Source organism: Apis dorsata, unplaced genomic scaffold, assembly GCF_000469605.1.
Source record: "Apis dorsata unplaced genomic scaffold, Apis dorsata 1.3 scaffold_117, whole genome shotgun sequence".
Taxonomy (NCBI): Eukaryota; Metazoa; Arthropoda; class Insecta; order Hymenoptera; family Apidae; genus Apis; species Apis dorsata.
The window spans coordinates 585387-598793 of NW_006263411.1; the positions used below are offsets into that span (position 1 = coordinate 585387).

A 13407-nucleotide genomic window follows, 5' to 3' on the forward strand; every position below is an offset into this window, starting at 1 on the left:
CTGTGCAGGAGGCAGCAGAGCGACAACGAGCTCTACAGGAGCAACAGTTTCAAATTTGAACGGTTCGAGAGGAGCAAGGAGGAGTGCGCGACCCCTCTACGGAAACAGGTGAGTACCTGTTTGCCTTATGGTCACCGATTATGGGCCCCATATATTGGCTTGCAGATATAATTTATCGTATTTTCTATCTCTCTCGAGAGAAATATATGCTATTTATTCATTGGAATATTCTTAAGCTTTGGATACACAAAGATCCAAACGGTACTAAGGTCTCTTGGGTTTTTGTAAAATTTAATCTACTAATATATGTAGCTAGAATATTTAAAACTGTAACTAACAAGTAATGTTGACTTTTTAATGGGCTTTTGCATGATGCGATAGGTCTTAAATAAGTGAAGCTAGCACAGTATCTAATTTTGAGGACAAATGATTAATAGTTTATCAGAGATTTAATATAGAAGTTGATGGTTATAGATCTCGTAATGGGGATACTTTTTGTTTCAAATCCATTTATAGTATTTTTCAAACTATAAACTTGTTTCTTTTTAATTCAGTTTTAGTTAATTCGTTTATTTTAAATCGAACATTTTAATTTCAATTATTAAAATAATAATTCAGATATTAGGAAGCTTGAATATTGTTTAAAGAATTAGAAAATTCATTGTTGAGAACATCATCGTTGAGAAAATGCTGATAGGGAAAATTTCGCGTTTTCTTATAATACAACTTACCTTCGAATGATCACTTCATTTGGAATATTTTTTAATCGAGAAGAAGTGACATTAATTCACATCAATTACCCGTATACTTTATTCATGTACACGGAAATGCTTTCTTTCATTTATAATGAACGTAACAGGCCGAGCTTTTCGCTTCACTTCTTTGAAACATACGCATTCGGAATAATGGCATTGTAATACGTATAATGGAAATCCTCTGTTATTCGTTAGGTATAAGCCACTCATAATATTAAAAAAAAACATGTTTCATGTCCACGTCCTTTGTTCCTTCTCTTTCGACATTTTATTAATTAAATCGTTAAAACAATTACGCCCTGTTGTCTGATCAACAGATTCCACAGTATGCGAAACTTTATTTTCAACTCTCATTATCCATTGAATGAGTTTCGCGTACACGCGTTTCGACCTATTACTTTAATTATCGTAAAAATTCAATCAATTCCAATTTACAAGTATCGTTCCCCGTTTGTTTGTACAAATACATGATACTAGGACCGGTCAAGCAGTTTGAAATCTTTCTTAACCGAAAGTAGCTTTGTTAAACGAAATCTTAGTTCACTTAAGAGCCCTGTAGTGGAGAACAACAACTTTGAGAACAGCTTTAAGTTTGAGCTCTCTTTGAGAGCAGCGATATATGGTATCCCACTTTGAGGGTAGACGAGTATTTGCGGTATACGCTTCACTGCCAATACCGGTACATCGTTTTTCATTTGTGCATTGCTGTTTGTTCGTATTAACTAGAAAAAAAGGAAACTGGCGAAATTTATGTACATTATTAGGAGCATGAAAATATCACCTGATTGGAAAACTTGAGGTTCCACCAATTGTGTAATATAATATGTAAAACATAGATTCTCGTTTATTCCAATAATCGAAGTACCTGAAAAGAGAGTAAAATCAATAAAATGGTACGAAAAGATAAAAAGATATTAGAAATCATTGCTGTTTGTTCGTATTAACTAGAAAAAAAAAAGAAAACTGGCGAAATTTATGGACATTAGGAGCATGAAAATATCACCTGATTGGAAAACTTGAGGTTCCATCAATTGTGTAATGTAATGTATAAACCATAGATTCTCGTTTATTCCAATAATCGAAGTACCTGAAAAGAGAGTAAAGTCAATAAAATGGTACGAAAAGATAAAAAGATATTAGAAATCATTGCTGTTTGTTCGTATTAACTAGAAAAAAAAAAGAAAACTGGGGAAATTTATGTACATTAGGAGCATGAAAATATCTCCTGATTGGAAAACTTGAGGTTCCATCAATTGTGTAATGTAATGTATAAAACATAGATTCTCGTTTATTCCAATAATCGAAGTACCTGAAAAGAGAGTAAAGTCAATAAAATGGTAGGAAAAGATATTGGAAGTGATAAAAATAATGGTTTAAATATTGTTACATCATTAATATTTATTCATATATACGAATACAACTTATTGACAGTATTGGTTGGATATCGATCATTTTTTATTACAAATTGAACAGCAATATTTCCTTTAAGAGATACGCAATCACAATCCATATCTTTGCTCGTCTTTTCTTTGAATTCTTCTATCTTTTATCCTTTTTTTTTTTTTGGATGTGAAGAGATATTTGAACATCATAGTGAATCTATTAATATTCCATCTGAAGATATCTTCAAACACTGCTTATGTAACGTCTTAATCCAACAATGGTATATTAATTCATATGAATAAATGATAATATTCAGAGATTATTTTTATTTATTAATATTCTTTGTACATGAAAAGCTTTATACGTGAATATAATCATATTATTCTTAAACAAAAATTAAATATACATACGTTATAGGCGTTTTCTATATATTCTTCAAAAGATTAAATCAAATATTAGATTAGTTGTTGCACGATTTTTGTATCATTTCGATTATTTTCCAATAACAAATAGCTTTTCGATGACTAATCGAAAGATAAAGATGAACATACTCGAAAGTTTTCTTTTATGTTTCTTATAAATCGAATTTTTATCAATACAACTTTTCAAAACAGTGGTCGAAGATATCGTACATTAAAGAAACTAGTATTTTAAACTTTTATTGTGCAAAACGTGTCCTCAGGCGAGAGGAAGATGAAGATTGCACCTGTGATGGTATATCGGATAAGACGCTTCCAGGGATTCTATCCCTGAAAAGAGAATTTAAATTGAAGCAAGATGGAGTTACACCAAGTTCGTGAATACGAAACAGTCGAAGCATGCTGCTTTTATGATATTCACCGACTAGAAGAGGGGGTTTCTTAAATGGATTTCACAGACGTGGTGATACCACGCCGTTGAAATTTCCTGCAAGCGATGGATGCAGGTTACACGGTTACACGGGCGGAAAACTTTTGCAACGTTATACTCGATATCGAATAACGAACAACGTTGAATATTTGTGACGTAGATTCTCGTTTATTCCAAGAATCGAGGTACCTGAAAAAAAAGTAAAGTTAATAAAACGAAAAGATAAAAAGATATTGAAAGTAATAATAATGGTGTAAATATTGTTACATCATTAATATTTACTCGTATATACGGTTTAATACGAGAAAATTTCCTTTTAGATGTTGCCTTGTATGCGTGTCGAAACTATGGCAGTAGTATAATCGAATTTAGTCAGACACTTTGGTAACACTCGAATAAGGAATAGTTGCATAAATATACTAGTTAAATAATTTTCAATTACGATTGTTTGTGATACGATCCTTCATTCTAAAATTTATTTTTTAAAATTTCTAAAATTTATTCTTTTGAATTTTTTTATTTATCTTTCATTTTTCAATTTACGTAAGTTGAAGACGTTACGTGTAAATAAATTTTTGAAAACTGATTTTAATATCGATAGATTAATGTAAATGAAAGATATTTTATTTTAGAACACGATACACGTGAAATGCTCGGTGACAAAGACATTAAAACGCTCGTTTTCAGATGAAGGCATCCATGTTTGAAAAATTGCTTAACAGCTATGGAATATAGAGTATGGTAATACGATTGACGTTTGCGATACCAGAGAATCGGTAAAAAAAAAAAAAGAAAAAAATGACAGAACAGTTATTGGAGAATCTTTTTGTCTTCCATGTATTATATGTGCCTCGTTTCACTATTTCGTTTCACTCGAATATATGTTTCATTCTATCTTTGCAATGACTATCATCAAACTTGATATCACTTTATTGAGTTATTTGGATTATCATTGATTATCTCCTTCAACAGAGAATAATTTCTATTAATATTTTTAAATAATAAGTAATAAAATATACAATTTATTTAATAGATTCGTGGAATATCTTTGAAGGTTTTTTAATTAAAACAAACTCAAAAATTGGTACACAAAAATATTTGTTGAGCCTTATTTATCAAGTTATAAGCATTTGAAAATTGCGTTAGATGAAGTGAGATGGAAAGAGACTGAAACTATTCTGTCTTTGTCTCTGTTAAATTGTTGTCATATTCTATTTTTGTCTCGTTTCATTCAATCCAATCTCGATAAATCTTAAAAGAAAAGGTAAAATCTTTGAATAGGAGTTTTGTTTCATCGAATTTTTTTATAATAATAGAGGGTTTAACAAATAAAAATTCGACTCACAAAGGTTTTATTCGAAGATTAATATTTTTCAACTTGTAGAGAATCAAAAAAAAGAAAAAGAAAAGAACAAATTCAGTTGTTATATATCACTTCAAAAACAATTAGAGATCAATTTGATTTACACATATATGTATTTCAATTTGCACAGTTTAAAACTAAAAATTTAAATTGATATTTTGAAATATTTTCATACGATATTTTCACGTTGAAATAGAAGGAAATTAACAAAATTATTATTCTTTCCAGTTATATTCAATAAGATTTGATAAGACTCTAGATTAAACTTACAAAGGTTCTTGGAAATACATATTTTATTTATTTGGATATCTTACTGAGAGTTCCATAAAATGAAAAGATTTTTTTTTGAATTAATCGTCTCTTAATTAATCTCATCTCAAAGCAGAGAAAAGTGTGTCTTTTTTTGCTGAGGATTTGCATTTAACTTGGACTCTCTGACGATGATACTTCTTGCTCTATATGTACGTTACATATATAAAGCTTTTCAACCGATCTCAGTTTACTGTTAACCTGTTTGTGTGTGTTAATATATTTGCAATAGAATTTTTATCCCTCCTGGATGACTTCTTGAAACATGAAACACGTATAACGAGAGAATGCGGCGCCTACTTATGCTGCTAATTATCCGTGTGCTCTTTATTTCTGGGTGCCAAAGTGCTCTTCTCAAATATCATTTAACTTCTTGTTCCAGAAAGAGTAAGAATGTTCTGAAATGATCCATTCAACCGCATTCGTGTCGAAAAGAGAACTGAATTTTCATTGATTTTGTGAATAAAACTTTAGAAAATTCAGTTGAGTCTATATATTTATATTAATGGATTTTCTGAATTGAACAATTATTTTCTTCGTGTTAAAAATTGTCTACTGAAATAGACATATAAGAAAATTATTTTTTAAATTCATTTTACGAAATATAGATAAAAAAATCCCTCCTTTGATATCAAAGATCATTTTTTAACGGTTCTATATTTTTAGAGTTACCAAATTTAACAATAAATATGCAAGCTTTATGTGGCGTATTTAACATCAATTGTACAGCTACATCAAGACTTGACTGATATATTTCTGAAATTTTTCCCTATTCAATTGTAACTATTATAAAGAAAATAGATTTATATATATATATTCAATAACTTTTGCAGATCGTAATTTGTATCTTCAATAAATTATTAAAAGATTGATTATCTCGTATCTGTTATCATAGAAGAAGAAAAATAGTTTAAAATCAATATTTTTTCATATAAAATAATTTATTTTTCGATAAAATAAAATACTTAACAAAAATTTAATACCGATTTGCCAAGAATTTAATTATTTCAACTGGTATGACAAATGGTATTAATGAGCACATCTCAAATGTATATTTGAATTGTCTAGCGTTTTCTTCTCTTAAAAACTCTGTTTCATAAATCGGCGAATACTTTCAATATTTAGCATTGTGGCATTAGCAATGAAGGCATGACGGATGAAAAGAAAGGAATAAAACCAAACAAATCAGTTATAGTAAATTGTCTACGCGTTTCCTCGTTTATGAAATTTAATTATTCTTGGTACACTGGTACGGATGCGGAACTATTGTGGTTGAGGGAATATCTCTGGGTGTTTTGTATTATTATAACATTGAATTTATCTCTTCCTGTGCAGAGATTTATTATTATTAAATTAATACACATATTAATACTAATTAAATTAATTATATTAAATAAGAATAATTTTTTAATTATAGTTTAAAATAGAAATTAGTATACATACATTCAAATTTAGTTTCATTACAATTATTATTACGATTAAAGAAAATTAAATACGAATATTGAAGATTTTATTGCGATATTTAAGAATCGTATTAAAAATCAATATTCTCTTAATAATAAATATAATTGTATTTTTTTTCGTTTTTTCCTGATAAATTTCAACTGGAGGAATCCTTTTTTCGTATTGAAGCTTTGCTCCTAAAGCTTAACAACGAATTTTCCCGCCAATTAAGTCGCATGCAAGCGTACACTTTAACGATCGCAGTGCACCGACCATTTGCACTTTGAAAAAAAAATATTAGCAAGGATTTTTCTCTCAAAATTCTCTTCTCTCAAAATTTCTCTCAAAATTTGTGTAATAATTAACGTAGAATTTCTTCATTTTCACGGAGAGTTTCTCAGGAATATGTATACAAATCGTACGATATGTATTTACATAGGAAATGAACGATTCAAATATGACGCCATTTTGAATTTACGCGTTCTCATTTATTCCGAGAAGGGAATATGCACGCTGGAAGAAAATAATTAAAAATTTAAAAACAGGAAAATTTTATATACTTCACTTCATTCAAATTCTAAGAAAGTTGTAATCGCAATTAATCAAAATTTAAAGATTAAAGATTAAATAATTAACGATATGGCGTACCATTCCTGTTAATTATTCGCCTCATTAAACGCAATTTTTCAACAGTAGCGGAGCACAATTCACGTGCTCGCTTCGTTACCGTGACACAGCATTGTACAAAATTCATTAAGTTCTTCCCTGCACGCAGTAATTAATTAAGATAGGGCATCCATGTCGCTAGTTGAACTGACAGAAAGTACTCTGCCATGCCGCTGTAAGTGTGAAAATAATCTAGTTACATAGTTGCGATGAAATTACCGTCGTTGCTTGGTAAATAAAATTAAACTGGCGTCATTTATTTGCAGCGATATACACGTTGCACCTTTTTGATGAACGTTCAATCGGGTTGCACGTCGATTGATTGCTATATTTTGAATGGGAGACGGCCCATTGTGCATCCTGCAACGATTTATTCTTTGTAAAATTGTACGGTAACGATAAAATCGATTTATTATAGAATTGTGTAACAAGAAGAAAGTTGGAAAGAATATTAAAAATATAAACGTGAATGTAACATGCAATAATAGTCTTTATATATTTTACGAAAGTTTAATTAATAAGTTTTGATTTTTATTATAAAAATCAAGGAAAAAATTCTGTTTTTAAACTTTATGAAGGATTTCATTTCGAAGGAATGTTATCATTCCTTAAAATTTCCCCTTTTTGAGAGATTTTTTACCTAAAAAGAAATTGTCCAACTTATTATGCTGTAAATATTCATTAATATCAGATTTTAAATTAAAGGAGGAAATTTAATTATAAAATAATGTTTTGAATCTCGATATTATTCCCTAAACGAAATTATTCAAAGTACATGCATGCCAGATTAATTATGAAGCTTTACACGATCTTACATAGATAAGATAAGTTAAGATTAACTTAACTTTAATAGTTAATTTGCATATTGGACCTCTATTTATCCAATATGTCTATTTCCTAATTAAATTCCTTTTTTCTATTGCATACATATTCATTGTTTCGAAATTTCTTTTTTCAAAATTAAACTTGTTTGCAAATATTTGAATTGAGGCAAAGTGGAAGAAAAATTAAGTAACGGAGAACAGGTCAATGACTGAGCTAATAGAATTTCGTTACATTATGATGGAAACGATACGAATACAAGAAGATGGTGAGTGTAAATTTTGCATATAATAAGAAATGGTAGAAAGACTTGTTCATTTTCGCGAGGAAATCGATTACATAGCACTGGCCCAGTTTCAGGCAATTATCGTCTTGTTCCTTTCTTTTCTCATCGCCAAGCAACTTTCTATGTGTTAAATAAGTGGTTTGAGAATACGTTGAACGAAATGAGAAGTGCCATGCCAACGAACTCTTCTGCATCGCCACTTCGAGAAATAGAAGGCGGAAATGAAATTTCATTAGCAATGTAAATAGTATTGGAATGCGCATTCTGGAGTAGAATTTTCAAGAATTACCAACAGACTTGTTGTCCTTTACTTTTTCTTTTTAAACGATACTTTTATTTTTTGTGCCATTTGCAAATCTCCTAACTATTTGCATGGCTTTTGTGCAAATGGAAAAGAATAAAAATTACTGTTTCCATTATTAATTAATATTCTGATTAGCTGCTAGTATTTTGTCAAAATAGACAGAAAGAAAAATTTCTGTTTCTTTAAGTAAAAAATTATTTTCCCATAACGCTCGATGTTGATAAAACTTTAGACCAGTAGTACGTACATTTTTATCTTCTTCTTTATATAGATAATCGTACAAAAGGATCTATCGCGAAAGGAACGATATTCTTTCTTTAGAACGTAGCTCGATTGTTTCGTTTGTGAGATTAAAGCGTCCATTTTCAAACAACAGCGTTTAATGCGCCCGTCTTGTAAAAGCTATTTTCTGAAAATTGTCGACATTTCAGTCTTTCTGCCTGTGTCTTGAAAGAGGCAAGCCTTGTTATAAATTCTATTCCCAAATTTAATTTTATAGTTTTCCTTGTTCTGTGCCCTTTGAGCTTTTTATAATAATAGAGGAAAGCTGCTGCTACGCGTTCTGCTTTTCCTCTATTCTACAGAGTGTCCCGTTATTCGCGATACAATCGGTTAAAAAATGATTTCTCAGGAAAAAGTGAATGGAAAAGAAAGAATAACATTTTTTCCCTTTCGAATTTCTTTTCGAAGTTCGACGTTTGAAATTTTTTAAATGCAAATTAGCTAATTTTCGATTAGATGTATATCGAATATATCGATAATAATAACAAGATAACGCAGAAAATAATAGAATAAATTTCGTTTGTTTAATTAGAGAGAAGAGAAGAAGAGAGAGAAATCATTTCCCCCTTTCTTTTTATCAATCACACAATCAATAATTCTCTTTTACAATTTCATCACATCGGTTGATAAACGTTTATTAACTTTTGCCTAATAATTTTCAACGTTTCCTTTTTCGTTCACTTTCAAAGCACACATCAATGGGACTAAAAAAGGGACTTCTTTTTGCGGCGAGAGAAAATGTTTACTTTCACACGTCTCTTGTCCCATTATTTCTTAATTCGCGCTTCGTGTTTTCAGAATACAAATATTTGTGAAGCTTTGCCATCGCGTAACATCCTGTCACGAAGTTAGTGTTGCTCACAATAAAATTTCCCGCGGGAATTTCCCTTTGTACAATAATATTTCCTCTCGTTCTTCTTCTTCTTTCGTCACTGCAAAAAATTTTTCATTCCATCCCAAAGACCATATGCGCATTTATTTTTTTTTTTTTATCATGAATGAAAATTCTACGCTATTAAAAAGTAGAAAATATTTGATGATGGTTAAAATATATGATGATAAATCAATCCAGCAGCATCTCGAAGTTTGTTACCACTGTTAAATGGTCTTGAATAAAATTTCCTCTTTTTCTCGTTTAAGATTTTAATTGAAAAAAAAAAAAATTCTTCGTTACGCCGCTGGAGTAATAATTCCGGCTATTAAGAATGAAATTATGACCGAGATATCTGAGAATTTATATTCGTCGTCAAACTTATTCAGAATCTATTAAGGGATTCGGAAGTAAAGAAATTTTAAGGGAAATTTAAATCGTGGATTTTTGATCCAACTTCTTAAACGAAGGAATCTCTTCAATAAAAAGTATTCATCTTTCTCAAGAAATTTTTGCGATATTTAATCCTTAAGATGTTCAAGGAAAAGTAAATTAAATTAATTTGTTTAATTTCATTTCATCAATTGCATCGAAGCAATATTAGAAATGAAATCAATATGTCATGGTGTTATTGATTTTTCTTTATCAATTAATTTATTTGGAATTTTGTTATTTTTCTCACGAAATTTAAAATCAAAATTTGAAGGGTTATTTACTCGTAAAAAAAATTGGTAGAACAAAGAAAAATTAGTAAAAGATATCTGTGTAAATATTTAAATTATTTATACAAATTTCTTCTTCTTTAATATAGTTTTTCAATAACAATTAATAAAAATACAAAATTTAATAGATAATATCAATTCATTAAATTCTATTTCCGAATAAATATAGCATCATTTGAAAACAAATAATTTAATATATTGGTTTTAATCAGAAAAAAAGATTTTTCATAATATTTTTCACAGGTGGTATTTATTTTGAAATACCATTAGTAAAAATATTAAAAAATTTCACGAAAACGTAGATTATTTAATAAATTCTATTTTAAATCGACGACATAAATGCAATTACGCAAATATATATGTAGGAATTTATTTTATGAATATATATTTTTATCGATATTATTTTTTGTCATTTATTTACACAGATATATGTCAATAATATGATATAAAAGTTTTCATTGAATATCGTCATAAAATAAAATTATATACCACGAAAAATGAAAATTTTTCTTTGTTCGAGCATTTTATTGACCGTTGCCACCAAAATGAAGTCCCGAGCAAACGAAAGAGGAAAAGGAAACGAATTCGTTTCTCAGATGAGTTTTCCCTTTTCACGAAGAGCCATTCCTTCAAGTAACCTCAAGCAATTTCGCGTTATACAACACTATCATGATAGTGATGATAAGTATAATGTCGTTTATTAATCCTTTGCAGTCCTATATCGAGTTGGAGTCAACATTTTATTTTTTATTTCATTCTTTTTTATAATTAATTTTGTATAATTTAAAATATATATTATTTACGCTTAATATGATTATTTAAAATTAGAATCAACGCTTTCTGTTAGATCCTTATGTTAATGATAAATTTTTGCAAATAAATATCTTTTTATAATTTATTTATCATAGTGCGTTGATCTATTCCTCGATCAAACAGTAGTACTTGAAGTTACCACTAGATAGCAGAATCATGATCAGTTCTTGTTGCTAATTATAACAGTTCTTTGAATTTAATATTGTTGATTGTTATTCTTCAATATACAAGATATATATATATTATCACTAAATAAAATTTTTTTAAATTATCAGTGTGATATAGTTTTTTTTATTGAGATGCATGTATCAAACTCAAAATTGAATTTTAAGTAGCTAATAGTTATTAACAGTAGCTTATTAGTAGTTATTAATATCTTAGTTTTTACTTAGTATAGTTTTAATTTTTTTTTCTAGTTAAAATTAGACTACTCCATATTTAAGTTTTTGTTTTCTAATTTTAATTTAAGTTATAATAATATTTAAGTTCTCTTAAGTAATATTTAAACTTAAATTAAAGTACTGTTTGATTTAGTATTAAGTAAATTAATAATAATAATATTTAAATTTTATTTGATGTAGTTTAAATCTTTAGTTTGACAATTTTCTAGAATTAACTTTTGTAATTAGTTCTAAAGAAGTAGTATATTCGTATTAAGTTCTCTCTTTCAATCTCCATGAAACTTTCACGTGTTGTAAGATTAAAATTATTAATTAAATTCAGCAAACCAATTCGCATAGATTCGGCACCATACCAGTCTAAAACATAGATATATTATGAATATCCGGATATCGCGAACAACTATGGAAGCATGTTAATATTATAATCCTATGAAAATATAATTATAAATCTTAAATAGTTTAAAGCGATATGATATGTTAAATATGATATGTTATTTAATTTGTAAATAAATTCAATCCGCTTACTTGATATTACATTAATTTATCATTAATAACTTAGTTTGTGACAGTCTCGTAGTTATATTCATAACATTTATGATAGAGGGATACATGAGATGACTAGTTTCTTGCGACATGAAGCTTTCGCGTGAATAATCTGAACGTATTACAAATACGTGAATTATGATGCTATTGGATTTCAGCGTTCTTGCATAAACACAAATCTGGAATTAAAATGCAACTGATATTAGTTTCCAATTCGATGAAAATATTTGAACGCAATTGTAATCGTGTATGCCAGTGTGTGTGAAACAAGAAAAATATGAATTATTTTAAAACTATCTAGTAAACAATGATTTTATAAATGATTAGATTAAATTACGTATATTTACAGTAACAGAAATTATTTTAGCATTATTGGGGAAACGTGCAGATATATACAATCATATAATTCCAGAAACATTAAGTTGGAATGATATGTATATAATTTAATAATAATTTAATAACTATTTAAAAATAAATGTCATATGATATAAGTATGACATTTTGAAATAATATATAGCAGTTGTAGCTTCTCAAAATTTTTACCCAATGAAACATCAAATATATCACACTAGTAACAGACCAAATTCATAACATAGCATTCATACCATCAATGCTAAAACAGAAGATTGATTACATACTCAGCAAACCTAGGAAATCTAGCATATTCTTGAGATCAATGACACAATAGAGATTCTTAAGATTCAGGAGAATGTTTTTAGAATTCATGATATTTTCGAAGATTTTTCTCTTCTTGATGATTTTGGATGATTTTTTTTTTAATTTAAATATTTTTTTCAATTGTTTGTTCATATATGGTATATTTTGAAAATCTTATAAGTCCTGTCTTTTCCAGACATCACGAATTTACTCAATGATTTTTTTATTTTTTTTTCTCTATAAAAGTTTATACTTTTTCTTGTATCTTTAGATTAGATATGATATATTCTATGATATGAAGTTTATATTATATCTATTTTAGGTCAGTTAGATTTGATAACAATCTTATCTAGTTTGCATGATTTGTCTATTATTGCGAATATAGTATATTGATATCTTGAACATGGACCTTTAACACGTTGTATCTGATTGATTTAACATTGCTTGTATACAATTTGATTGATTTAATATTGTCTATATTAGGTCTATAATGAATCAAATAGGTTTAGTAATGTGTATGATGCATCTATTATTTATTTAGTGTATATGAGTCAGTTTGTTTTAAAAGTTTCAAGTGAATTTTCTATGATAAAATAGGATTATTGGATTGTGAATTTAATTTAATTTATATAATCGATGGTGATATATTTATAAAATAAAAACAATTGAAAAATTTTACAGAAAAACATCTTGTGTTACATTATATCTCTCATAATTTCCTTTGATTATTAATGCGTTTTCTATTTTTCTGTTTCAAATTGTTAAATTGTAAGAAAAAACTTTTTGAAAGAAATGAATTAAACAAGATATTAAAATTTGTAGAAAGAAATACAAACAGTTTGGTGTAGTTAATTATATAATAAGTATATATAATATTTAATAATTATTTATAATATTTTTAAATAATTGTTTGAAACATTTTGATTAATATAATGATA

General features: G+C 28.0%; 1 protein-coding gene across 1 annotated transcript in view; it reads left to right on the forward strand.

Moving 5' to 3' along the window:
• LOC102679447 overlaps window positions 1-967 on the forward strand; it is a 6058-nt gene extending 5091 nt beyond the window's left edge. Inside the window, exon 3 of the mRNA XM_006612648.2 lies at window positions 951-967. Coding sequence (XP_006612711.1) covers window positions 951-967 — 17 coding nt within the window. The remainder of the gene's footprint in view (window positions 1-950) is intronic.
• The last annotated feature ends 12440 nt before the right edge of the window (window positions 968-13407 follow it).